This window comes from Ictidomys tridecemlineatus, chromosome 10 (assembly GCF_052094955.1).
Source record: "Ictidomys tridecemlineatus isolate mIctTri1 chromosome 10, mIctTri1.hap1, whole genome shotgun sequence".
Lineage (NCBI taxonomy): Eukaryota > Metazoa > Chordata > Mammalia > Rodentia > Sciuridae > Ictidomys > Ictidomys tridecemlineatus.
In genome coordinates, this window is record NC_135486.1 from 105,723,762 (window position 1) to 105,749,927 (window position 26,166).

At 44.0% G+C, this 26,166-nt stretch overlaps 1 protein-coding gene and 2 long non-coding RNA genes across 7 annotated transcripts in view; 1 reads left to right on the plus strand and 2 right to left on the minus strand.

The window, feature by feature from the left end:
• Positions 1–2,668, minus strand: part of LOC101976891 (uncharacterized) — an 83,678-nt gene extending 81,010 nt beyond the window's left edge. For all 5 annotated transcript variants that reach the window (XR_013426783.1, XR_013426784.1, XR_013426782.1 and 2 more), the window contains exon 1: positions 2,528–2,668. This is a non-coding gene — a long non-coding RNA (uncharacterized LOC101976891). The remainder of the gene's footprint in view (positions 1–2,527) is intronic.
• On the plus strand, positions 2,663–15,130 carry LOC144367423 (uncharacterized). Its single transcript, XR_013426786.1, has 4 exons — positions 2,663–2,796; positions 3,237–3,284; positions 7,694–7,836; positions 12,637–15,130. It is a non-coding gene; the product is annotated as an uncharacterized LOC144367423 (long non-coding RNA).
• Positions 15,131–19,890: 4,760 nt separating this feature from the next.
• LOC144367622 (speedy protein E4-like) lies at positions 19,891–25,404 on the minus strand. The gene is made up of 6 exons (XM_078024704.1): positions 25,299–25,404; positions 24,531–24,845; positions 23,867–23,925; positions 23,192–23,277; positions 22,270–22,438; positions 19,891–20,876 (listed from the first exon to the last, which is right to left on the minus strand). The coding sequence occupies exons 1-6, from the start codon at positions 25,402–25,404 to the stop codon at positions 20,817–20,819; spliced, it is 795 nt and encodes a 264-aa protein (XP_077880830.1). The 3' UTR covers positions 19,891–20,816.
• Positions 25,405–26,166: the final 762 nt, after the last annotated feature.

The following is a 26,166-nucleotide window of genomic DNA, read 5'->3' on the forward strand; positions in this document are numbered from 1 at the left end:
AAAAGTAAGACTCCCAAAGTAAGCTAACAACCAGGGGTGTTAACCACTGAGCTAACCCCAGCCCTTTAGAGATGGTCTAAGTTGTCCAGGCTGGCCTAGAATTATTGCAGTCCTCCCTTCGTCTCTCCTGAGTCGCTGGAGATTACAGGATTGAGCCACCATGCCCAGCGTGGCCTAAGCTAATTCTTCAAATCAAAATAAAACTAGCATATTGAATGAGAGGGTCCGTACTGGGGTACAGAGAAAATCCTGCCTCTGCCCCACTATCCAAAGAGGACAGGCTGGGGTGAAAAGGGAATCTGGTTTTCCCTAGAGACATTATTACTAGGTACCCAGCTGTGACACCTAACTATTTTCCATATGCCTAATTTCTAGTGGCCAATGGTTTTGACATTAATGTTCATATTTGGGAAATTTCCAATCCAAATCCTTCAGTTACAAAGGGAATTCAGGGTTTTTACAGACTTTAGATATTCTCTGGATCATGTGCCTTAGATCCCTGTTACCACTGGGCCCCCAAAGGGAACCGGGAATGTGGGGAACTGCTGGAGGCTCAGCCATTGCTGATATCTGCATGGGAACATGGTTCTCTGCACTAGATATCCTCCAACCTCAGCCAAGTAGTTGGTTGGCATCACAGGCATGCACTACAAACCAGATGAACATTATCTTTAATAAACTGTTTCCTTGAAAAAAAAAACATACACTAAGTCAATGAAAGAGTATGGCTTTATTTCTTTTTCACTTTCTAAGTTTATATCATTGTTCTTATTTTATGTCTATTATAGTCTATTTAAATCCATTTCTAGCCACAAGGACGCAAATATAATGTCAGCTGCTGGAAAACTGCTTGATATGACTCAGAAATATGCAACTGGTAAACCGATAAACTACATGTTTGCTAAATTATTAAACAGAAAATTTATACATCTGTGGATTAACAAGATCAACACACATTGAATCTGAACCAAGAGGGAAAGCACTGAACACAGAAGCAAACATGTTCACGGTGAGCACTGATAAAACTCAAAAGGAGAAGTCCTGTGGTTTTATAACTATGATTTTATAACTCACTGCAGAACAATTAAAGACAGCAGTGAACAACACAAAGTAATAAGAAGTCTGACCCATCTCTATAGGTATTTTAACAAAAGGCAAGACTGCCCTATTAAAGATTCAAGCCCAGATAAGAGGCGGAACTGGGGGACTGGAATTTAGCACAGTAGTTGAGTGCTTGTGTTTTTCATCAGTTTTGTGCTATCAAGTCGCCATGTCTACACAAAATAATAGGGAAATGATCTCTGAAAAACCTGGCCCTAAAAACTACAAAGTTACTGGAAAGCAGATCACATTTCGTGTTTTGAAATCCCTTTCCCCTTCAGAATCTACTTTTTTAGAACCATGATATTATTCTTTGCCCACACCCTTTGCAAGTGAACTTCATGCACCAATGGCACTCCCCACTGGTTCCACACTCGGGAACAACACACATATGCGGAGCCATTCTGCTTCTTGAGAAATTCTGCCACCCCCAGCTCAAGAAGGGCAAGGAAGGGCATTATTTCCTACTTCTGTCTTGCAGGGCAGGAGCTCTGCTCTCCCGAAAAGTGGGAACCATGCAAGTGCACTTGGCTCTGTTGTGGTGTGAACTGATAAATACAATCAATAGGAGTGTAAATTAGATTACATACTAGTTTAAAAATAGAGCTTATAGATATAAGAGTTTGATAAGTGAGATAAGACAATTATGAAGCAAGAACTGTCATAGACAGGCCTAAGACTCCATTTTGCTGCCTTCTATAAAAAACTGTTACAAAGGCTGTTTTCTTATAAAAATTGTTTTTCTGTACTTTGTACCCCACAAATTGTACCCGAATCAGGATGCAGTGGTAGTCATGGTGAGCTACATCCTGGGTCTGAGTACACTTGTGGGTCTATATGACTTTGAAGTAGATTCTCAGCCTCTGCAACCCCCCGCCCAAATTCAGGAAGCGACTGTCCAGCACCTGCTTGAACCCAGCACTGTGGTCAACTGAACTGCAAAGCTAATGCTTTTTTTGCTTCTGTTTATCAGCTGGCTTGCTGACTGGAAAATTCCAGTCCTGCCTGGAGCCCACAGGTCCCACTTACTAATGTTTTAATTTCTATGACTGGCTAGCTTACATGATGATAAACAAGTCACTGAGTTGTGGATTTTGTGCTTATGAACCAGGAAGCTGCTGTCCTCCCACAGAGCTTAAGTCTCCACGATGGGTGACAGTCCCTGGCCAAGTAAATAAAGCTCTCTTTTGATATGAAATTCGCACTTTCAGTGCTTTCTGAGGCGTCTCCTCATAACAGCTCGAGAAAATTCGAGGCCGCGATTTCTGGTCTGTAATGACGCCCCGCTCCACCAGTCCTCCGCGCGGCAGCCCGTGCTCCTGCCCTGCAGCGCTGACCTCTGGGCCGCGAGTGTGACCCCGACACGGCCTCCCCTCTCCCGGCCTCCGTCTGACGTCTGTAAAGCGGGGACAGCAACCGCACCTACCTGCTCCGCCACGGTGAGGACCAGGCAAGGGACTAAAAGGCCATCGCCGTGACCGCGTCAGTACCCGGCAGGATGGCGACTCTCGTCAGAGCCTCAGGTGACGGCTCGCCTCCCTGCTCCTCGTCGCCGTCCAGGACAGCGCTCGCAGGAACAGCTTGAAGAACGCAGGGAAGAGCAAGTCATAGCGGGCAAGCGACGGCCAAAGAGCAGCAACCCTCAGACGACGCCAACGCCTCACACCTCCCAGGACTCCACAAGCAAATCCGCCGGTACTTCGCACAGGCGCACAAGGCGGGGCACTGCGCATGCTCGCTCAGGACCGAGGCGCGCGCCCGCGCACTGACCCCCCCCGCCGCCGCCCCCCCCGCCGCCCCCCCCCCGCCGCTCCCGCCGCCCCCCCCCGCCCTCTGCACCTGCGAGGTTCGCCGACCCAGTGACTTGGTGGCTGCGTTTACATCTTTTACTTTATATTTTTTTCCTCTTTTGTTTTGTTTTGTTTTTTACACCTTGCATTACAGTTTAATGAAGGTGCCCCCTTCACGGTGGAAATGGGACTTCAGTGGGGACATGAAGTGATTTGAGTTCTAGACACAGACCAGGTTCAAGCAGAACCTGGAGACCTGCCTGGCAGAGGTGGCTGGAGCTCAGCTTTCAGCTTCATGGATCTCCTGCCAATGCCTTTAAAAAAATTTTTTTTTTTTTTTTTTAGCACAACTTTATACCTCTGGCTATACATGGTGCAGAGTCACGCTGTCAGGTAATTATAACTGAACATAAGGTAATAAGGTGGGTCTCATTCCACCATCCTTCCCACTCTCACATCCTCTCCTCTCCCTTCACTCCCCTCTGCCCAATCCAAAGTTCCTCCATTCTTCCCTACCGCCCCCGCCCTCCATTATGGATCAGCATCCACTTGTCAGAAAAAATAAGACGACAAGTCTTGTCCTTTTGATTTTTTGGCAGTGCTCACCATGAACATCTTTGCATCTCTGTTCTGTTCCAACCCTCTTGGGTCAGATTCAATGTGTGTTGATCCTGTTAATCCACAGATGTACAAATTATCTTGCTAGTAATTTAGCAAACATAGTTTGTTGGTTTACTTGTTGCATATGATGTCAGTTTTCCAGCAGTTGACATTAATCTGCTTGCTTATAGATTTAAGAGCATTTAAACGGAATATTGCAGACATAGAATAAGAGCAATGCTATAAGCATGGAAAGTGAAAAAGAGAGAGAGCACCATACTCTTTGGTTGACTTAGTGTATCTTTTATTGAAGAAAATTCTATTCCACAGTAAGCCTTACCTTGTTTTGAAAAATATTAACTTCCTTTACTTCTTTTTTTTAATATTTATTTTTTAGATGTAGTTGGACACAATACCTTGATTTTATTTATTTATTTTTATGTGGTGCTGAGGATGGAACCCAGGTCCTCACACATGCTAGATGAGCGCTCTACTGCTGAGCCACAACCCCAGCCCAACTCCCTTTACTTCTTTTATCATGTTTTACAAAGCAGCTCCTTGGATTTACTTCCTACCCTCCCTGTTTCTGGACAGGTGGATTGGCATTCTGACTTTATATGTTATTCCCAAAGGGAGACTAGATGTGCTGATAGAATCCTTCTCTGTTACTTGATTGTCCTCATGATCCTCCTGACAGTTGTTATAGGTACTGTGTTGGGCATTGTGTGTGTCAGCATGAAAGGTAATGAGTAGACTTTTTAAATGGACACCTATTCCTTTTTATTTTAATAGCCTTATTAAGATAGACCAACAATAAAAAAAAAAAAAGAAAAAAAAAAAAAAAAGATATAATTTACATACCACGAGACTCACCCATTTAAAGTGTATAATTTGGTGGGTTTTAGTACATGTCAGAGTTGTGCAACTATCACCACAATCAACTTCAGAACATTTTCATCACTTCCAAAAGAAATTCTGTCTGAGGCTGGGGATGTGGCTCAAGCGGTAGCGCGCTCGCCTGGCATGCGTGCGGCCTGGGTTCAATCCTCAGCACCACATACCAACAAAAATGTTGTGTCTGCCGAAAACTAAAAAATAAATATTTAAAAAAAATCCTCTCTCTAAAAAAAAAAATCCTGTCTGTAACTATTAATAGTCACTCATTTCTCCCAGTTCACCCAGCCCTAGGCATCCACTCATCTGCATTCTGTCTCCACAGAGTTCCCTACTCTGAACCTCATATAAGTGGACTTTTGGTCTGGATTCTTAGCATAATGTTTTCATGGTTCATTCATGTTATATGTTCAGTACTTCATTTCTTCTATGGCTGAATAAGGTTACACTGAAGGGATAGACTACATTTATTCACTTGATACCAATAATGCTGCTGCTATGAATATTTGCACACAAGGTTTTGTACAGACATATGTTTTCATTTCTCTCAGGTATGCACCTGGGAGTGGAGTTGCTGGGTCATGTGGTAACTCAACATTTAACCTTTTTAGGAACTGCCAGACTTCTGAGCAGATGTTCCTTTTACTTTCCCAACAGCATGGTAGAAGGGTTCTAACTTCTCATCTTCGCCAACACATTATTCTCAGACTTTCTGATTATATGCATCCTAGTGAGCAGGAAATGGCATCCCGTGGTTTTGATTTGCATTTCTTTGGCAATTAATGGTGTTGACCATCCTTTTGTCTGCTTATTGGCCATATCACGTTTTTTATATCACTTTTGGAGAATTGTCTACTTCTGTAAAAGTATAAACATTTTTTCTTTTTTCAATGAGTTAGAGTTATGCTGATTCTGAGTGCCCCACCCCCTTTTTTTCTTTTTGGATCTGGGGATCAAACCCAAGGCCTTACACATGTTAACAACAGTCTACCAATGAACTACACTACACCCCCAGCTCCTCCAGTTATTCCTTATGATAATTTTCCCTATACACTAGAGATTTCTGCAATCATTTCTTTGGAAATATCTCTGGAAATGTTGGAATCTTCTCTTCTTTGATTGCTGTGGTTCACAGTGAGCTGAGCATTCTGTGACTAAAAAAAAAAAAAAAAAAAAAATTGTGTAGGAAATTTTTTAAATTGACCAGGCAGCAGGGCTGTATAACAAGTCACCATCCAAAGTATTTGGGGATTTTGTGTCCTGAGTCAGGATGTATGAAGATGCTTATCAATTGTGGGTGGAAAACTGGAAGGCTAATAATACAAGGGATGATAGAGTGCAGGTCCTGACATGATGCCAGCACCATCACAACCCTGGTTAGAGCCCAGGAGTCCTCTGCAGGTCATGCTGATGTCATGGGTTGCCTGTCCCACAGCCTCCTCCAATCAGAGCCCTGCTTTGTTTAGTCCACCCCAGCCTTCAACACCAAGGATGTCAGAGAAGTTGGCATGAGCCCAGCTCAGACAGTCCTCACATGTGGGTGACTGGTTCAGGAGTGGATGTGGGACCCAGTGTGGGCCACTGAAAATCAGGAGCATGTGCTAGAAGTTTCTGTGGAAGTGCTTCCTTGCTGCTTTGGGAGAGATCAGGATGGCTGTCCGGTGTGCTGCTGCTTGTCCACTCCCCCACAGAGGAGGTGATGCTATGAAAATCCTGATCCCATTCACTTCTCACAACCGGCCCCCCTGTACAGGTCCTTCCTACCTTTAGATTGAGTAACTTATGGCTGAACTAAACTAAACTGATCTAAAAGCAATATTTCATAAACACATGCCAGTTTACCAATTTGTTGCAAATAATTAGTACTGAACACCTTATTAAAAACATGATGTAAATTTCCATGAAGAATGCCATAAACCTCAAACTAAAAATCTTCTTCACAGCAAAGGAAACAATCAAGAATGTGAAGAGAGGGGCTGGAGCTGGGGCTCAGTGGTAGAGCGCCCCCCTAGCATGGGTGAGGCCCTGGGTTCAATTCTCAGGACCACATCAAAGAAATAAATAAAATCAAGGTATTGTGTCCAACTACAACTAAAAAATAAATATTAAATAAGAAAATAAAAAAATAATGTGAAGAGAGAGCCTACAGAAAAGGAGAAAATCTTTCCCTTCTGCACCTCTGATAGAGTATTAATCTCCAGTATATATAAAGAATTCAAAAGGGGCTGGGGTTGTGGCTCAGGGGGAGAGCACTTGCCTCCCTCGCACGTTCAAGGCACTAGGTTTGATCCCACTACATAAAAATAAATAAACAAAATAAAGGTATCGTGTCCATCTACAACTAAGAAATTTTTTTTAAAAAAATAAAGAATTCAAAAAACTTAACACCAGCAAACAAATAACCCAATCAATAAATGGGCAAAGGAACTTCTGTGAATAATTCACAGAAGAAGAAGTATGATCAATCAACAAACAGATGAAAAAAATCAATGTCTTTAGCAATTAGAGAAATGCAAATTAAAACTATACTGAGATTTCATCGTACTCCAGTCAGAATGGCAATTATCAAGAGTACAAGTGGGCTGGGGCTGGGGCTCAATGGTAGTGCGCTTGCCTGGCATGTGGCACTGGGTTCGATTCTCAGCACCACATAAAAATAAATAAAATAAAAGTCTATCAATAACTAAAAAAATTTAAAAAGAGTACAAGTAACAATAAATATTCATAAGGATGTGGGAATAAAAGGTACACTCATATATTGTTGGTGGGACTGCAAATTGGCACAACCACTCTGGAAAGCAGTATAGAGATTCCTCAGAAAACTTGGAATGGAATCACCATTTGATAACCACCAGTTATCCCATTCCTCAGCATATACCCAAAGGACTTAAACCTATATACTATAGTGAAATGGCCACATCAATGTTTATACCAGCTCAATTGACAAGAGCTAAGCTGTGGAACTAACCTGGATGCCCATCAACAGAGGAATGGAGAAAGAAAATGTGGTATATATACAAAATGGAATATTACTCAGCCATAAAGAAGAATGAAATTATGTCATTTCCTGGTAAATGGATAAACTAGAGACTATCATAATAAGTAAAATAAGCCAACCCTCCCCCCAGAAAAACAAAGGCCAAATGTTCTCTCTGTTATGCAGATGCTCTAACATAATAAAGTGGTGGGGAATAGAAGTCTAATCACTGGATTAGACAAAGAGGGATGAAAGGAAGGGAGGGGGCAATGAGGGTGAGAATAGGAAAAACAGTAAAATGTATCAAACATAATTTTCCTGTGTTCAATAGGAATACATATCCAGTATAACTCCACATCTTCTCCAACCACAGAATGGGAAGTTATATTCCATGTATGTATAATATGTCAAAATGCATCCTACCATCATGTATAACTAAAAAGGACAACAACAGAAAAGAACAGCATGAAAAAGGTAAGAAGCAAACAGACAAAAAATTCAGGTATGGAAAAAGTATTTGTAACACCTTAAACGAAGAAGCAGTCTCCTCAGTATATAAGGACTTCTACCCTAGGAAGAGAACCCACAGGCAGGAGAAAGACAGGCAGACAATATGAGCAGGAAGAAAACAAATGACTTTCAAATGTATAAAATGTTTAGCTTCAATTACGAAATAAAATCTGTTAGTACATTGCTGGTGAGGCTGGGTAGAAATAATAGGCAGCTCTTTTTTTTTTTTTTTCCCCAGTGCCAGGGGTGGAACGTGGGCCCTTGCATGCCAGGCAAGTCCTCTGCCATGAGCCAGGTCCCCAGCCCCCAGGCAGCTCATTTTGTTGGTGAGAAAGTAAATTAATTGAATCCCTTGGGATCGTATACACCCATTTTTTCCTATATATTTGACGTGTGCAAAGGAGCTCTTGTAGGGATCTTCATCATGGCGCTGTTCCTAGAAATAAAACATCAGAAAACACTATGTGTGTCCAAAGGTCATTGATTAGGTGAACCTGCTTCATCCATTTCATGGTCTGCTGTGCACCTTTACGTGAGAAAGTGATTCCTGGATATGGATTTGTGGCAGGCCCCTCCCCTGTGCCTCTGATAGTGCCCAGCCTGGGGCAGACTAGCCCAGAAGCTCTGCCTGACCTCTGCCCTTAGGCTGCTGGCACTGAAACAGGTTGCACAGTGGTGGGGGGGGGAAAAGAAAGAGAAAATAAGTTGTGAACAGTAAAGGGTGATTTCGTGTGGGCTAAGGTACAGGACATCATATGTCATTTGCTGGTCTTCTAAACAGAATATAATATGTATTGCTTATGTACAGACTGATCCTGGAAAGGGCCACAGCCACTAGTAAGAAGTAACTAGTGAAGGTAACTGAGGACTATGGGTTCAGGAAAGGGAGGAAGTCTTAAAATTTAATGTATTGTTATTATCATCACCACTGTTCTGTGGTATTTTGTATGGAACCCAGGACGTTGTGCAAAGTGTTCTACCACTGAGCTACACTTCAGCCCTAAAATTGAGTTTTTACCTACTTGAACTATTTGCGCTTTTTAACCTTTAGTTGCATTACATGCACCAAATCAGTGAGGGTTTTTTTTCTTATAAACTTTACTTTCAGGTCTGCTTTTTTAAAATAATTAACACATTGTTTATTCTTGGCATGTGTATATATTCTATTGAACCTATGTTTCATTAGTCACGTCTTAATAATTAGTCCATCGTTGGAGCATAAATTCAATGTAATTAGCCTTGCCCTGATATTCCTCTATAAAAGAAGTATCAAAAGTTGTAGAGGAAGTGTTTGGAACAAATATAATTCTGTTATCTGTATTCAAAAAAATTGATCCTCAGGGATGGGATTGTGGCTCAGCGGAGGAGAGTTTGTCTAGCACGTGCAAGGCCTTGGGTTCAATCCTCAGCACCACAGAAAAATAAATAAAATAAGGGTATTGTGTCCAACTACAACTAAAAAATAAATATTTTTTAGAAAGACTGACCCTCTTTTTCTTGGTTATGAATATATATGAGTTATTTGTTGTGAACACTTTTGATATTATCGCAGTCATTTCTTTTTCTATTATTTTTGTGCTTCTGTGTGTGCATGTGTGCATGGCCCTCAGGATTGAACCCAGGGGCACTCTAGAACTGAATCATATCCCCAAGCCTTTTTATTTTTTATTTTGAGATAAGGTCTCTTTAAGATGGTGAGGCTGGCCTTGAACTTGCAATCCTCCTGCCTCAGCCTCACAAGTCTCTGGGTTTATAGGCATCTGCCACTCGTCCTGGTTCTTTTTTGATTCAAGAACCTCCCAGATGAAAAGGGTTTAACAGGCCTGTGTGTGAGGTTTAACTGGAAACGTCCATTCTCATTGCTACCATGTGTTCACAGAGAAGGCCCTTGACAGACGAGGTCTGCCGTTCTCCGTTTGGTTTTGGAGATGAGATGCCTCCTCCTTCTCCTGTGCCTTTGAGCCTCAGGAGCTCTTGCTTATCTCCAGCCATAGAAGATTGCTGCAGTGACTAAAAGCATCCACAATTTTGTGACACAGGCCTTTTTGTTGCTCAGCCATCAGTGGCTGTACCTGATGCAGGACCATAAGTCACTCGAGGAAGACTGGTGAGGAATGTTGCAACACAACTGTCCTCCTTGGTAGCAGGTCATCATTCCTCATGTACCCATGAGGAAGGAGCTATCCGTTCTGTCTGCTACTTACAAACCCATCATCTTGGCCATGGTGATGGTGCAGAAAGAAAAAAAATTTCAAAAGTAGGCCCTAGTTATGGTCTGGGTCCTCCCCTGTTAATTATGTTAATGACAGCAGCTGCTGTGTACCAAGGTCTACCATTACCTGCTGCTCTGCCTGTGTCCCCCAAGCCCCCTAGCAGAGCTGCAGTTGCCATTGAAGCCATGTACTTGTCCCAGGATGACAGAGCAGTGTTCAGGGTGGGATGGAGTGTATCAGGGCCCAGCCACATTGTCAACCACCTACTGCTGCCCCTAGCCAAGTGCAAGCAGATGTGCCGGGGACTATACATCCACACAGACCACAGCTCTCCTGAGCCTGCTGTGTCAGCATGGGCTTGCAGCATGGGCAACACCAAGGCAAGCCAGAGCATGCTAAACTGTCACCCCACTTCAGCCTGGCCCTGGACCAGTACAGGTACCCTCTTGTCACACAGGGCTGCAGTTCTGAACACCTGGGCATCCAGATCCACTAACTTCAACCTCCTGGGAAGCTGGGATTGCAGGCCAGCAGTGACAAAACAGACCTGAATGGAAGTTCAGTTTCAAGAGTTAACCAATAGCGTTGGTATTTTTCCAAAACTGATTTGCGTAAATTTCATCCAGTGTGTTCACCCAAGTGCTGTATAAATCCTTAGACTAGCATACTCCCAAGTAGCAATCCTATTGGGTCTCCTCTTGCCCTGTGGGAGTTCTGCTTCTGTTCACACTTGAATATATTCTGCTCTTGCACTCACTTATCCTCATCTGTGGTTTTCATTCTTCAAATTCATGACAAAGAATCCAGAAAGAAGAAATTTGCAGTGAGCTGTGGGGTCTGCTGCAATACTAGGTGCATAGCTCACCATTGAGAGCTTCCACTCTTAACACCACTCTGTGGGAGTTGAGAAGAAATGGAATTTTTTGGCTTCAGAGATATGTAACTGACACAGAACCCACCTGTTAGTAGAAGCAGAGAAACTCTAGCTTCATCACTATGTTTCAGGCAGGGAAACTGAGGCCCAGAGACATGAAGTGACTTAGCTACCATGGCCCAGGTGGCAGGCCAAAGGGCCTGATTCAAACTTGATACCCCATAATGGAACCCCAAATCCTAGCATATTTGTGGAGTTCTACACAAATCCTCTAGAGGCAAATAGAGCATGGGATGTGTCCCCTCTGTGTCCTTCTGCAAAGCAAAGACTTTTCTGCCCTGCTGATATTGATGCTGACTGGGGAAGGGCATGTGCTTTTCTAAGCTTTTCCTCCCCAGGGAGGATCTGCCACTCTGAGCCAGGGCAGCCTAATCCACCAGTTAACAAGGTCAGGTGGCTCAAACTGTGCGTCCTTGGGCACTTATTCTCCCACATCTGAGAGATGCCCAGCGTTTAGGCAAGAATCACAGTCAAATTCTTGTTGTTCTAAATACACTTTGCAGGGGCTGGGGCTGTAGCTCAGTGGCAGAGTACTTGCCTAGTATGCATGAGGCACTGGGTTCGATCCTCAGCACCATATAAAAATAAACAAGTAAAATAAAGGCATGCTGTCCATCTACAACTACAAAAAAATTAAAATAGATAAATAAATACACTTTGCAGAACACATCATGATATTCATCAGCCAAAACCTTTAGGACATTTTGCGCAGACCCATGCAGATTGAGATGAATGGGGCTGGGCTTTGCACTGCTCTGGTTTCCACATGTTGAAAGGGAAACCCAACGCTTGGACCACAGGAGCAAAGGCCTCTGTGCAAACCCCCACTTCCTTTGAATCTCCCTCACTTATGAGCCCCCAGTTCTGCTCTGACAGTTTCCATCTCCATTAGGGAAGAGTCCACATGGCTGGGCCTCAGATGCTGAATGTTGGTAAAGTTTGGCATTTCGAGGCTGCTCCCCCACCCAGATTTTCTCTTTGAGAAGCTGCCTTCTCTTCCCTGGTGTGTAACATCTAATCACTACTCCATCAGCTACCTGGAGTCCCTGAAGTCCCCTTTGTGACACAGAGCCTGGTAGGAGATTGGGGGTACCCAATGCTGAACACAAGAGAGTCCCTGCTGGCCTGCAGGGAACATCTCACCCACTGACTCATCACTGCCAGGAAACACCTTTCACTGATCCCCTGCCCTAGACTCTCCCACTGCCTGTGTACTCTGGTTGGAAGTCAACAGCACACAGTCGCCCCAGCCTAAGATACTGTGGTGGGGAGTTCTGCTGTGCCCCTTCCCTTCTGAAACTCGCCTCTCTCTAGTTCTCTCTAGTTCTCTGCACTGTGACCTCTAGTTGCCTTAGATATTCTGTCCTTTCTGCTCAGGGACACTGCTGACCCCATGTCCCCTCCTTCTCTGTGGATTGAACACTCCCTATCTGGCCAGAGGGCTGGGCTGTCTCTGGGCTGGCCTCTCAGGAATCTAAATTCCTAAACATGGATTTTCCATATATATTTCCCTCCTTTTAAATTTATTTCAGCTGGGACAGCAAACTGGACCCTTGAATCCATGTTGGGCAGAAGCAACCAAAGTCCACCATTGATGCTCATTCTGTTTTTCCCAAGGATGTCACTGGATCTGTGGTCACAGAGGGGAAACACTCTTTGAGGTGCAGAGACCTTGACTCACCAGAGGACGGAGGATGTTGAGAAGAGAGGACAAGGTGTGGAGAACCTGCTGGGGAAGAGGTGAGTGGAGTTTGCTTAGAAGCTTCCTATTCACGGAGACCCCCAAGTTAGGACACTAATTGGGACCAGCCCCCAAAGAGACACATGGCATGAGGTTTGGGAGGGGCCCTAGTGAAAGCATTTGTGTCCTCAGGATGCATCGTCTTCCCAGGACATTGATGTGCTCAGTGTCTCACCAACCAGGGAAGCTCACCTTGGTTTCAGTGGCCTGAGTTTTTACTGGAATTCATTAGGGAGGCATGGGGTTTCAGTTGTCTTGCAGTAGAACCCAATCTCTAGCCTTCCTCTGCTTTCTAGAGCACTGGCTGATATGTAGCCCAAAGTTTCACACCCTCCCCTCATCATGTGGTGACATTTCTAGTGTGGCTGGCTCTCCCCAATTGGAATCATCTTGTTATCATAAATTCAGTGTTGGTCCCAGTGCCCCACTCTAAATAATAACCTCTCCTTGTCACCCATAAAACTTCAAATACTGGGTAATGCAGACAAATCCATCCAAGCCAAGGAGTCACAGGAAGTGGAATAGTCAGAGGAAGACAGCTTACTGAAACTAGATATGTGCCTCCCAGTGGTTCAAGTGCCTAAACTTGTTCCCCAGTGTGGCAGTATTGAGGTGATGGAACCTTTTATATGTGGTGCCAAATGGAAGGTAATTAGATCATGGGGACCCTTACCTCAGAAGTCATTAATGCTGGTCTCACACACCGAGTTATGAGAACAGGTTGTTATTTTGGAGGGAGTAGGGAGACTACCACATGTATTTGACCCCTTTTGCACTTGGCCTGCTCCCTTTTTACTTCTGCACCACACTCTGATGTCACCATGAAGCAGGAGCCTTCCAGGTATCCAGCACATGCTCCTGGACTCCCAGAACTATCAATTCAATAAATTTTATGGGGGCTGGGGCTATAGCTCAGTAGTACAACACTTGCTAGCATGCATGTAGCCCTGGATTCAATCCTTGGCAGTTCAAAAGTAAGTAAATAAATGCCTATTCTAAATAAAATATCAAGCCGCATACATTTCTGTATTGCAACAGTAATGTACTAAGACAGAGCTCCAGGAAATGGGCAGCAATCAGAAGCAGGATGAAGGTGATAGTTGAAGAGCAGCATGAAGTGTAGGCTCTGCAGACACTGAAATGGCTAGAAAATGAAGAGGAGAAATGGTCTGGGGAGGGCAGCTTGGAAACAGATCCTGTTTATGAGACACATAGGAATCACAGGTAGTGAAGTAGCTCTAGGTCCACTCAGGATGTCAGACGTGGGTAGAAGAGGACATATGAGCACTTTGAAGAAGAACTGAATGAAAACGGGTAACCCAAGAAACTGATGATGCATGTGGTGTATGTATTTACCAGTCCCAGATCAGGCAAGAAAACAGACAAGCCAGGCTACAGAGGTCAGGATGGGAGCATTTGGAAATCCTGGAGAAGGCTGTGGTATAAGCCCAGGGGCAGAGAGAAGCCTGCAGTGAGACCAGCTGAAGAGAGGGGAGGTCACTGGGAAGGGGAAAGCTCACACCACTCCCAGGATGAAGATATGGACCAGCTGAGAAAGTGAGAGGGCCTGGAGGCCACGGAAAGCTGAGAAGGAAAATAAATCAAGGTGTGGGAGACCAACCTTGCAGGTGACTGAGTCACACTCCCTGGCTGGGTGCTGAGGCGCTCAGTCACAGAAATGTGGCAGAGCTTTCCCTACCCTTCTTGAGTGCCAGGGTTGGTGTCTCGTGCATGGGTGTGTCGCTACAGCCCCACGGGTGAAGCTACACTCACCTGTTCCTTTGTAATATAACCCCTTGCCCGGTTAAGGATAGAATCTTCCATGGAAGTGCCTTGTGTGTGTCCCCTTCTCTTACTGTGCCCTTGGGTGTGGCCTACCCAGGTGTCAGTCAACCTGCTGACAGTGGACATCATGAAGATAGACTCAGCCTCCTGAAACCTGACCCCTTGCCTCATTTGAATAGCTTCTCAATAAAAGGGGTCAGCATGTGCTCTCGCTCTCTCTTTTCCTTCGGACCCTTAAGGTCAGAGGAGCCATCACAGCAATCCCAAACAAAAAGGTATTTGTGTCTCTTGTGTGGTTATTTTGTGCGGCCCAGTCAGCCCAGTTCAGCTGGAGTGACCCCTGAGCATTTTAGTTGTGAGAACAGAAACCCAGCATCCCCACCAGCAATGTACAAGTGTACCCTTTTCCCCACATCCTCGCCAGCACTTGTTGTTGTTTGACTTCATAGTGGCTGCCAATCTTACTGGAGTGAGATGGTATCTTAGGGTGGTTTTGATTTGCATTTCTCTGACTGCTAGAGATGGTGAGCATTTTTTCATGTACTTGTTGATTGATTGTATGTCCTCCTCTGAGAAGTGTCTGTTCAGGTCCTTGGCCCATTTGTTGATTGGATTATTTGTTATCTTATTGTTTAATTTTTTGAGTTCTTTGTATACTCTGGTTATTAGGGCTCTATCTGAAGTGTGAGGAGTAAAGATTTGTTCCCAGGATGTAGGCTCCCTATTTACCTCTCTTATTATTTCTCTTGCTGAGAAAAAACTTTTTAGTTTAAGTACGTCCCATTTGTTGATTCTTGTTGTGAACTCTTGTGGTGCAGCCAATTTGGAAAGCAGTATGGAGATTCCTTGGAAAGCTGGGAATGGAACCACCATTTGACCCAGCTATTCCCCTTCTTGGACTATTCCCTAAAGACCTTAAAAGAGCATACCATAGGGATGCTGCTACAACGATGTTCATAGCAGCACAATTCACAATAGCTAGACTGTGGAACCAACCTAGATGCCCTTCAATAGATAAATGGATAAAAAAAATGTGGCATTTGTACACAATGGAGTATTACTCTGCACTAAAAAATGACAAAATCATGGAATTTGCAGGGAAATGGATGGCACTAGAACAGATTATGCTAAGTGAAGCTAGCCAATCCCTAAAAAACAAATGCCAAATGTCATCTTTGATATAAGGAGAGCACTAAGAACAGAATAGGGGGGAAGAGAATGAGAAGAAGATCACCATTAAACAGGGACGAGAGCGGGGAGGGAAAGATCACCATTAAACAGGGATGAGAGCGGGGAGGGAAGTGAGGGGAAAGGGGAAAAAAACAAGAGAGAGAAATGAATTACAGTAGATGGGGTAGAGAGAGAAGATGGGAGGGGAGGGGAGGGGGGATAGTAGAGGATAGGAAAGGCAGCAGAATACAACAGACACTAGTATGGCAGTATGTAAAAAGGAGATGTGTAACCGATGTGAATCTGCAATACGTATATGGGGTAAAAATGGGAGTTCATAATCTGCTTGAATCAAATGTATGAAATATGATATGTCAAGAGCTTTGTAATGTTTTGAACAACTACTACTAATAATAATAAAAGAAAGAAACCCGGCATCAAGAGAGTCGCTTTGGAAATGCATTGTGATGACTGGAGGAATGTGACTCAGAGATGGATGGTCAGGAGCAATTGAGACAAGAATATGGCAGACTCGGAGCGCCCAGGCTTCTGGAACCAAAGAACATACAGAGCTGCATGTGGAGGCTGAGCAGAGCTGGGGAGAGGACAGCTGTAGTTGCGGGTCACAGGAACAGCTGGCTTTCTTAGAGAAAGAGAATGTGGGGAAATTCAAAACCATGTTAAGAATGATTAAAACAGAAAAGCAAGAAGGCAAAGGAATCAAGAGTTTGATGTTATAATAACTTATACAAAGTGGATCAAATGAGAAAATTAAAAGAGCAAAGAATTAGGAAACCACAATTTTATATGAAGAGAAAATGATGCCACAGGACATCAGAAGACACGTAGGATCCCAGACAGTTATGGCTACCCACACAGTTGTGCTATAACCCATGGGTTTACTGAGGGAGCGGGTCGGGATAGTTTAAGAGGAAGGAAGAAAACCAGGGGCAGCAATTGAGATGCAATGGGAATGACACAAGAGTCCAGAAGGCCACCCAAGGACAGTGTCTCTTCAGCTAATCCCAAACTCTCAGGTTCTTTCCTATGATTGTTCAGATTCTCTGTTCTCCTGTATCTCTTGCCTAAACTAATCATACGCCACACCAACTGGAAAGCTGGAAAAATAAAATAGGGTTGGTAGTACTAAAAGGGAGAAGGGGGAATGAATGAAAGACAGCTTACCTGTCACTGCTACCTGACAAGCTCTAGCTCAGTGTTCCCAAATCAGGAAATGTAATTTCCATTTTATTTTTAAAGTCAACTCATTATCTTTAATATTTACAACCAAAGCATTCATTTATGTCAATGTTTTGATAATTGGGGGGAAATTTAACATTTATTATTGCCAAAATAACGATAGAGATATTCCTGTGACTTTTTCAGAAAGGAACAACCCAGCCCCTACCGCTAGGAATCCACCGATCTGCCATAGATAAGACCAGTCTTTCCCAAAGATGCATAAAATGGGAATTAAACAACGCTCTCCAGGATTTGGAATTTCAGTCAAAATAAATGCTTGGTTGGAATATTTTGCTTTTTTATTTTAAAATACCTATAGGTTTAAGGAAACTTGTGAGAATGGTACACACAATGTACCATTCATGCAATATCCCCCAATATGAACACATGATAAGACTATAGGATAGTATTTACATTAGGAAATTTCATCCATTCAATGAGTCTGTAGGTCTTTATCAATTGGGAAATAGAGTCCTAGTACTTGCCTTGGTACCTGCCGTGAGCCCTGGAACATGGATTTCCGGTGAGCTCTGCATGCTGACTTCTGGTGTGGCCAGGAAATCGGTCTTACAGTGAGAATAGGAAGGCTGACTTAGGCAGGCCCAAAAGTTGGAGTCCGGTGCCTGCCTGCCCAGCATTACCCAAGACAGGCCTTTCATCAAGAGAGTTTCCTGGCAGTGACTTCTGAAGCGCACCTCTCACACAGTGATATGTGGGAAGCCATTCTGACACGTGATTGGGTGACTCCCGTTAAGGGTCTGAGGCGCTTTGGCTGTGTGGAAGCTTTCCCGTCCCTTTCCTGATGAGAGAGCCCATCGGTGTAGGGGTGTGCCTGACCACTGACCCCGGGGAGCCAATCACTGACCCTGACCTTGGAGTGCAGCCCCCCCTCAACCTTCATTGGATGGAATTCTCCCCTGAATCTCTTGTTCCCCAATAAAAGGCTACTCCAGGCGTGTTCACTCTCTCTCTCTCCTGCTAGCCCTGAGTAATCCTCGCTGCCCTGCTGGGCGGTTAGAGGAGGGAACCAGAGAGGCGAGCCATCTCGGACCTAGCAATAGAAATAAGGTAACTGAGTCTGTGTGTTTTATTTCGATCTCTTCTAACTAACTTTATGCCTAGAACCTCATTAATGAAACCGTTGCGGAGGCCGCATGGTAGAGTGATCAGGAACACAAAACCAGTCTGGAGACCCTGACGCTGTCTGGTGCCACCCCCACGCTGTGTGGTTGATGTCATGATTTCCCCAGTCTCTATCTACACCCCTTCCCTTGTCTTCTTTCCTGGACACTCACCCCCACTCTATAGTAAGTACCCACAGGGCAGGACCTGAGTCTGATTTATTGCTCTGCTCATCCCACTCCTACCAAATGCTTAGTGAAATTCCTGTAAGAACTCAGGACACTGAAACCAAGGTCAGCTTCCTAGGTAGGTCATGTACACCCATATCCTGTGAAGATGCTGCATCCTGAGGACATGACAGCTTTCATTCAGACCCTCCTAGACCTCCAGCCATGTGCCTTTTCTATTAGCTGGTCCCAATTTGTGTCCTTTTTTTACATGACAAATCAGTAATTATAGGATTGTGCTCTCCTAACCTCAGTGATAAACTATAGAGAATTATACAGTAGGTCATTGGATGTATACGACCAACCTGGGAAGCTCATCTCCAGCCATGTGCCTCTTTTAGCTGGTGCCAATTTGTGTCCTTTTTGACAAGACAAAACGACAAAACAATAAATGTAGGATTTATGCTCTCCTAACCTCAGTGAGATGTTATAGAGAGTTATACAAAATAGGATCATGGGAATCCCCAATTATGCACCATTGATTAGAAGTGCGAGTGGTCTGGGAATCCCAGAGCTTACAGCTGGTTTCTGAAGACAGGGCAGCATAGAGGGGACCCTCAACCTATGCTCCATACAATTGATAAGCGTCAGAATTGCATTGCACAGTCTCTGTCTTTAATGACTTCTTCCTTCATGGAATTTTACCTCTTCAGTTGCTCCACTCATCCAGCCACCATTCCTCTTTTAACACATTCAACCAGCCTTAAGCTCATTCCATGTTGGTACTTCGCAGCCTCTTCACATCATCTCCACTTGCCTCTCTAACCCCACATCACATCTCATCACTAACTCTGTTGCCACCTCACTCTGTTGCCACTTCTCTCTCTCTCTCTCTCTCTCTCTCTCTCTCTCTCTTAATGGTGCTGGGGATTGAACCCAGGGCCTTGTGTATGCAAGGCAAGCACTCTACCAACTGAGCTATATCCCCAGCCCTGTTGCAACCTGTCTTTAGCTTTGTTTTTCTTCTTGCTGATACTTTGCTTCATCTGCTTCTTTCCATAGCTGCTCCTATATTCTATGAAGCTCCCATCTCCCAAGATGCTTGTCTGCAGTCATTCTGTGCCCACACTGTTAGCCCTTTCCTCTCTGTGCCTATCTATTTACCAGCTCGAGCTCTTCCTATCATCTCATTCTTCTCACAACTTACTCTAGTACCTTCATTTCCCTTCACAAGTTTCTATTTCAACAAGATCCTTTGGATTTCCTTCTGTTATGTAAAACTGGAAACAGGTTCTGGAAAAGATTCCCATTGTGACTCCAGTATCAAAGTCTACCATTCCCTGTGTGTCCCTATCCTTGGACCATTACCAGGAAGGCATCTCCTTGATTTTGCATTTAAGATTGTTATACAGCTCTCCTAGAATTTTCTTTCACTCTTCCTGTGTTGTCTCTCTCGATGTCCTTCCTCCCTGTGCTTCCTGCTTCCAGTCTCTAGTTAGAAAGTTCTGCAACCTTCTCTGTTGTTTTCCAAGATGAAAATTAATTGTTTTCCTCCACAGGTAAGAAATTTGGTCAATTAACAACAACCCTGTTAAACAACAGTATCATTTGACAAAAACCAAACAATGCAGAATGACATGATCATATAAATCATTAATGTAAGAAGATTTTCAACTTTATTCAGTTTCCACACAATGCACCGTGCTACGCTCTTCCAAACCACATAGCACAAAACAAAAGCACATAGCACATGTGGTCTCCTACAATACATACTTTAAAATGACAGAAAAACATGTCAAGGCAAGTTAAATAACAGCAGCTCAATTTTCACAATTATGATGATGGAACATCAAATAAAATCTTTATATTTATAAGACTATGGGGTAATAGCACTGAGATATAAAAGTAGTAGATAAAATAGATAAAAGATTAAAAATTCCAAAGAAATGTTTATGAACATAAACCTACTATAACACTCATCATAAAACTAATAAGGAAAAACAATTTTCCAAACAATATCTATCTTTAAAATAAACATAGTTCAAAATAAATGACATTTCTTGTATTTACTAAAATTGTGACAATCCTATAAAAAAATCATCTCCACGCTTGGTATCCTTAAGGGATAAGTGACCCAAGATGAATTAAAAGGAGAGGTAAAAACAGAATTTACAGGAGGAGAGAGAGATTCATGGCTAAAGGATATTAACTTTAGACCAATATCAACCATTCATCAAAGCTGAATGGGGCCCAATTGCTGTGGGTTAAGGATTTTTACACATCCTGTGTGATAAACTGTTCTCTCTCAGGTCTGGCTGAGTAGCCTCAGAGCACCCAGCACACCTCTAGGGGGTCATCTGTGTGGTTGGGGTTTGAGACCATGAAGCTGACTTGGAGATTCAGGCTGTTTCACCATCTGCAGAGGGTGGCTGTGGGTGGAGGTGGACAGGACTGGATCAAGAAGTTAGGTCCTCGAGCATCCTGAATAGACAATCACTGACTCTGTCTGTCATCAAGCCAGGGATGCAGAGTTTTGTCCCTCCCCTCAGGCCTCCACAGTTCCAGGACTTCTAGGCAAGGAGGGCGCGATCTCGGCCCCACACCCAGAGCTCCGGATCATAAGCTTGAATCTGGAAAGGAAAAGAGCCCCCACCAAAGCTGATGACTTTATAGGATATTGAGGGTTTTGAAGTTATGGTTAATTTATTTTCCCATTCCTTAAAATTACTTCACCTTGATTTGGACTTTCTAGTCACCGTGATTCAACAGTCTACAAATATCTGAAACTACAATGTTGAGAGGCTTGATTCTATTAACTAAGTTCTGTCAGCTACAAAGGAGGTGACATAGCGAGGTGTAATGATTAGATTTATTTAGCCTGGTGACAAATGAAGTAGCCATATATGGATATCACAACATTATATCAGCTATTACTAACAGGGACGATACTTATGAGGACATATTATATATAATATAAGGCATGGGACATCATATTTTCAGCTTTCTTTCAAATACAAATTGAATAAACGTTCCTATTTTATATTAGATAAGTAAATTATGCTAGCTGTGTAGAAAATTTTGTAAATGCTTTGGCAGATACAATCCTTTGCGTGTCCCATCTAATAAAATTTTAAAAGTTGTATTTATTAAGAGACAAGCTTTATCATTGCCTCTGATTTGAGTAGAATAATGGTTTAATGTTAGTGATGTTTCTGCTTGGGTCCATCAAAACAACTTAGTTACATGGCTAGATGCATCTTTAACCATTGAAACCCTAGTACAGTTTCTACATAATTACAAGCCTGGCATATACATAGTTTTGGATGGTTTTTGTTTAAAACAAAAGAGCTCATCCCAGAGTTTGAGACAAATAATTAAACTAATTCTACTTAGCTCCAAGGTATTAATTAATTGTCCAAATATTCTACAAATGAAAAAAATATTTCACCATAAAATGTTACACTTTGTGAATAATTTTAATCTGGTATAAAGATTTCTTTCATCTCATTTATCCACTTCCTTTAAAATAAATCATAATTTATAATTGTTAGATGTATCTATACATAAATATATATTAAAGACCAAAGATATATGTCTAAAAATCTCTTAAATCTCCTGGAATTTATACTGAAAAAAGTCACTTAAATCTGCTAAAACTATACTTCCCTTATTGCATAGAAATTGGACTTGGCTTTACATTTTTAATATACTTTACTTTTTCTTCAGATATGAAATTCATTTTCTTGAATTGGGACTTTCTTTTATTGAATCACTTATGTATATCTGGTAAATAAGATATACATAATTCACGAAGTTTTTGTTAAATGTTATACAGTAAATTGAGATACACGTTTTGGTTCACTAACCAAAAAAACAAAACTGAAGAGTGGCTGGGAAGTCCTTCCCTCCGTGCATAACCTCCACAGCTTTCTCCTCCCCAGAGCCCACCTGCAGCCACCCACCTTCCTGTCTCTCCAGTCAGCCCATCCCTCTCCCCCCACAAGCACACACAGCACCACCCACCTCCTCACACTCCTCCCTGGAAACCCGAGTGTTCCAGCCCATGGAGCAGATGAACTGATAGCGCAGTTTGTGGAACAGGGGACGCTGGGCATAGCTCGTCCCGTAGAGGAAATGAAAGATGCCTTGTTTAGGAGCCTGGTTGTCCTCCTCCATGTCATTGGCCAGGTAGCTGGGGAAAGAAACCAGGTTGCTCTTTAGAGGCACAACCAAGAAGGACCTCCCCTTGGAGTCAGCTTCCCAAAATGGACTCCCAGAGGACCATCTTCAGACAAGACTGCACCAGCCCTATTAATTGTTACGGAGGACCACACCTTGGTCCAGAGGACTCTGCCAGACACACACCTTCTGAAGGACTCCAATCTTTTTCTAGAAAGCACTGAGCAACACAGTTGTGGGAGAGGCCTAAGGGGTGGTTGGACCCATCTTGGAAGGATTTTCAGGGGGTGTGTAGAAAGAGCCACAAATGTGAGAAGACTCCTGTATGAAGAACCAGAGGGGACCACCCTACACTGGACCTGTGCCAGGCTGGGAATTGGGCATCTGTCTTGGAAATCCAGAGGCAGAAAACAGAGCAATGTTGGTATAGATACAGGAAGGAAGAGCAGTCAGATGTGGCTGCACCTCCAGTCTCTCTGCCAGGGACAGGAGGTGCCCATGCTTTCCTCCACTCCACTCAGGTGGGCTTTAGGTTTCCTTGGTTTCCTTGACTCTTTAACAACTGGCCTTTGGGGAGCATGTGTGTTTGCTTTGACTAGGGAAGTGTGGAAAAGAAAAACAAACTATACTGCAGTGCTGTGATCTCGTGTACACGGAGCAAACAGGACAAAGAGGCTAAAAGTAAAAGAAAGGTTAGTGCCCCTCTGCTCCCCTCCTACCCTCCCAGGTAGTGAGTCCTGATTGATGAAGGAGACCAAATACTCACAGGGCCAGAAAGAAGTGGATTCGTCGGTACTGCCAGGAGAAGAGGCCAGCTCGGCTAAAATAAGCTATGACCATAGCCAGGAGGTACTGATGGAGAGAGAGGAAAAACACAGAGAGAGAGGTCACATCCTGGAAGAGGAGGAAAGAGGGGACAGAGGAATGGGAGTCTGGGGTGAAGAGTGCCCCTGAGAGAAGGTCGCCAAGTAAGGAGACCTGCTGGTTTGGGGAAGGACCTGTGACAGTCTGAGCAGTCGGGGGAAGAGGAGGCTTAGTGTGTACTGTAGGATCAGCTCTAATGGGATCTTTTGAGGAAAGGCATGTAGGTGAGCTGGGTGAGGAGGGTCTTGGGTAAGCTGGAGAATGGGGCGTCCCAAGAAGTGCAAAGAGGAGAGGAGCTCAGAACCTCAGGTGACAATAAGTAAAAGGGGGTAGCCATGCAAGACTGTGGACTTGGGCTTGAAGCCCAAAGCACCCCAAGAAGAAGCAAGGTCCACCTGTCCTCTCTGCAGGAAACTGCTAGGTCCTGAAGGGAGATGTGACAAGCCACAAAGGAGCCAGGACTTGGCACATTTTGTTGGCTCTACGTGGAGGCAGAGGGAAGGACCATGGGCCAGAAATCCCTCCTCATCCAGGCTGTGCTGGAGCAGTAACACTGCCCACTGGAGAACAACCTCACCTTGTCAGACACCCTCAGGTTCTTGTCCCAGGCCAGGAATCTTTTGACAACAGGATCCTCTGTGAGCAGAACAGTGATGTTAGTTAGGAACCAGAAGAGGCTTCAATGGGAGATAGAGGGCAGAGAGGAGAACAGGACCTCCCTTGGAGAAGGTGTGGGATTGTTGCCCAATAGAGGTGGCTAGGAAGAGATCAGGAACATTCCTGGGAAAGTTGCTTAGACCTGAGACCCCCCACCAGGGAAAGAACTGAGTGAGGGTTTGTGTAACAGAAAGGTATCTGTATGAGTAAGAGCTTCTAGTAAACTGTGGGGGCCCATCATCCCCCCAAAATACACCACGTTACAACCAGAGTTATTAAGTCATTTCTCATTAGATAGTTACAACAGCGTGAACATGGTCCTGTTAACCACCTCTCAGGGAGGATGAAATGTATTACAGCCACAATGTCTGCAATCAGTGAGGACAATTGAAACCAAGCTCTGTGATCCCAAGCAGGGTCATTTTTCAGGTGTAATGTAATCATCCATCATCTAAGAGTTTCACAGAGTCCTCCAGGAATGGGGATCTCAGGGATAGCAGGGCTCTATGGAAAAGTGCAGAGGCTGTAAGTTCCTTCTTTGTGTAAAGAAAGGATTGGAGGGCGCTACCTGGGTGTCTCCCTACCTAGAAGCCGGTTGAAAACCTCATGGTGTTCTGGTTGCACCAAGTCCATGCGCTGTTTTTTGAGTTTTATTTTGTGGTCACACAGTGACTCCACATCCCAGGGGTGATTTAGCCCACTTTCCAGATCCTCCAGCTCATGCTCAGATTCAGTGGAGGACTCTCTCTTTCTCTTTATGCCAGTGGTCTCAGGCAGGAGTCCAGATTCTACCCAGAGTGCAGAATCAAAAATCCCTGGGAAATCATCCTCCGAGTCTCCCTCAGATTCTGAGGTCCACTCCCTCTTCCGACAGGGGAGGCAGGGTTTTACCCACAGAGCTGAGTAAAGGAAGCAGAGTCAAGCTCCTGAATTTGGAACTCATCCTTTCATCCTCTGATCCCAGTTCACCTCCCACACCCCAGACCTTCAACTGTTGCCTTCTGAGCTACTGTTCAGCCTCTCCCCTTTGCTGATAAACATGTGCCCCTGATTCTCCGTATCATTGTCCCATCTCCCTGTTCCTCAAAACTCTTCCTCATTATGGATACTTTCTCTCATGGGGGGAGTGACCCTTTTTACATCCCCTCTACCCACTTCCTGAACTTAGATCTCATCTTCTAACCCAACTCCTTTCTCTACAGATTTCCATCCATGTGGACTACCTTGTCCCATGGCAAGGAACTTCAAACTTCAAAAGTGGGCTCCTTGGTCTACCTTTCCTGGCTTCTCTACCCCTTCCTTCCTCCTCACCAGTCATCATGTCAAATCAGTTCTCACTCTAGCTCCCTCACCTGATGGACTTGGGACCTCATCATCTACCACCACCTCCAGGTGGGATTCTGAGGTGCTCGGCTGGGAAGGCGATTGCCCAGACTGGGAGATTTCTTGATCCGCCATAAGTTCTCCCATACTCTGTCTTCTTTCTACAAAACCTAGATTCTTACTAAGGCAAAGTCTTCTTCCAGAATTTGGTTGAATAGGAGTCTGTTCGCTCTTCTCCAAACAGGAGAAATCAGGTGAGGAACAGTTCTGAGGACAAACTGTTGCCCACTGCACTGCCAGTGGTCCACAGAGTCTGTCCCTTCCAATCAGGAAGGTTGGAAGCCTCTGATGTCATCGCTTATTCCAACCTGGCAACTAGTTTGAAGGAAAACACCTGCAACTGTCAGACTGGTGTGTGCACCTGTCCTAGAGTTCTAGAGGAGAGGGTCTCTGCTGCTACTGATCCAAACTCTGTCCACTTTGCCAAACTACCCTACGGGTCTCTGACCCCTTTTTCACTTCTGTCTAGACCCGGGTTCTTCTCTCCGTTGTCAACACAACACATGTTAGATACCCAACCTCTGGGCATTTCCATTTCAGAGTTCAGTGCAGTGGGAGATTAAGGAGTATGGCAAGGAAGAAGGGGGAGGGCAGAAATGACATGACCTCCCAAGAAGGAGCTCAGTATGTACAAAAGAACCCACGCACACTGAATTATCACTTGAAAACCCTAAAAGGAAACACTCAGTTTAGCAAATCTAATCTGCTAAGTGCCATTGGCCACTGTTTTCTGAAATCTGCCCTGGGAATACACACTGCATTTAGGTATCCTTGACTCAAAGAGTCCTTATGAAGACATAAAATCATAGAAAATTCTATGCATGTTCACAGTCTTTG

Excerpts from the sequence above, each read along its gene's own strand:
- LOC144367622 (XM_078024704.1), bottom strand. The coding sequence starts at position 25,404 with ATGGCGGATCAAGAAATCTCCCAGTCTGGGCAATCGCCTTCCCAGCCG. Across the intron at positions 23,926-24,530 it reads GGTTTTCAACCGGCTTCTAG|AGGATCCTGTTGTCAAAAGA; the intron begins GTAGGGAGACAC and ends TTCTGCTCACAG. Across the intron at positions 20,877-22,269 it reads CCAGGGAGGAGTGTGAGGAG|ATTCAAGCTTATGATCCGGA; the intron begins GTGGGTGGTGCT and ends TTTCCTTTCCAG.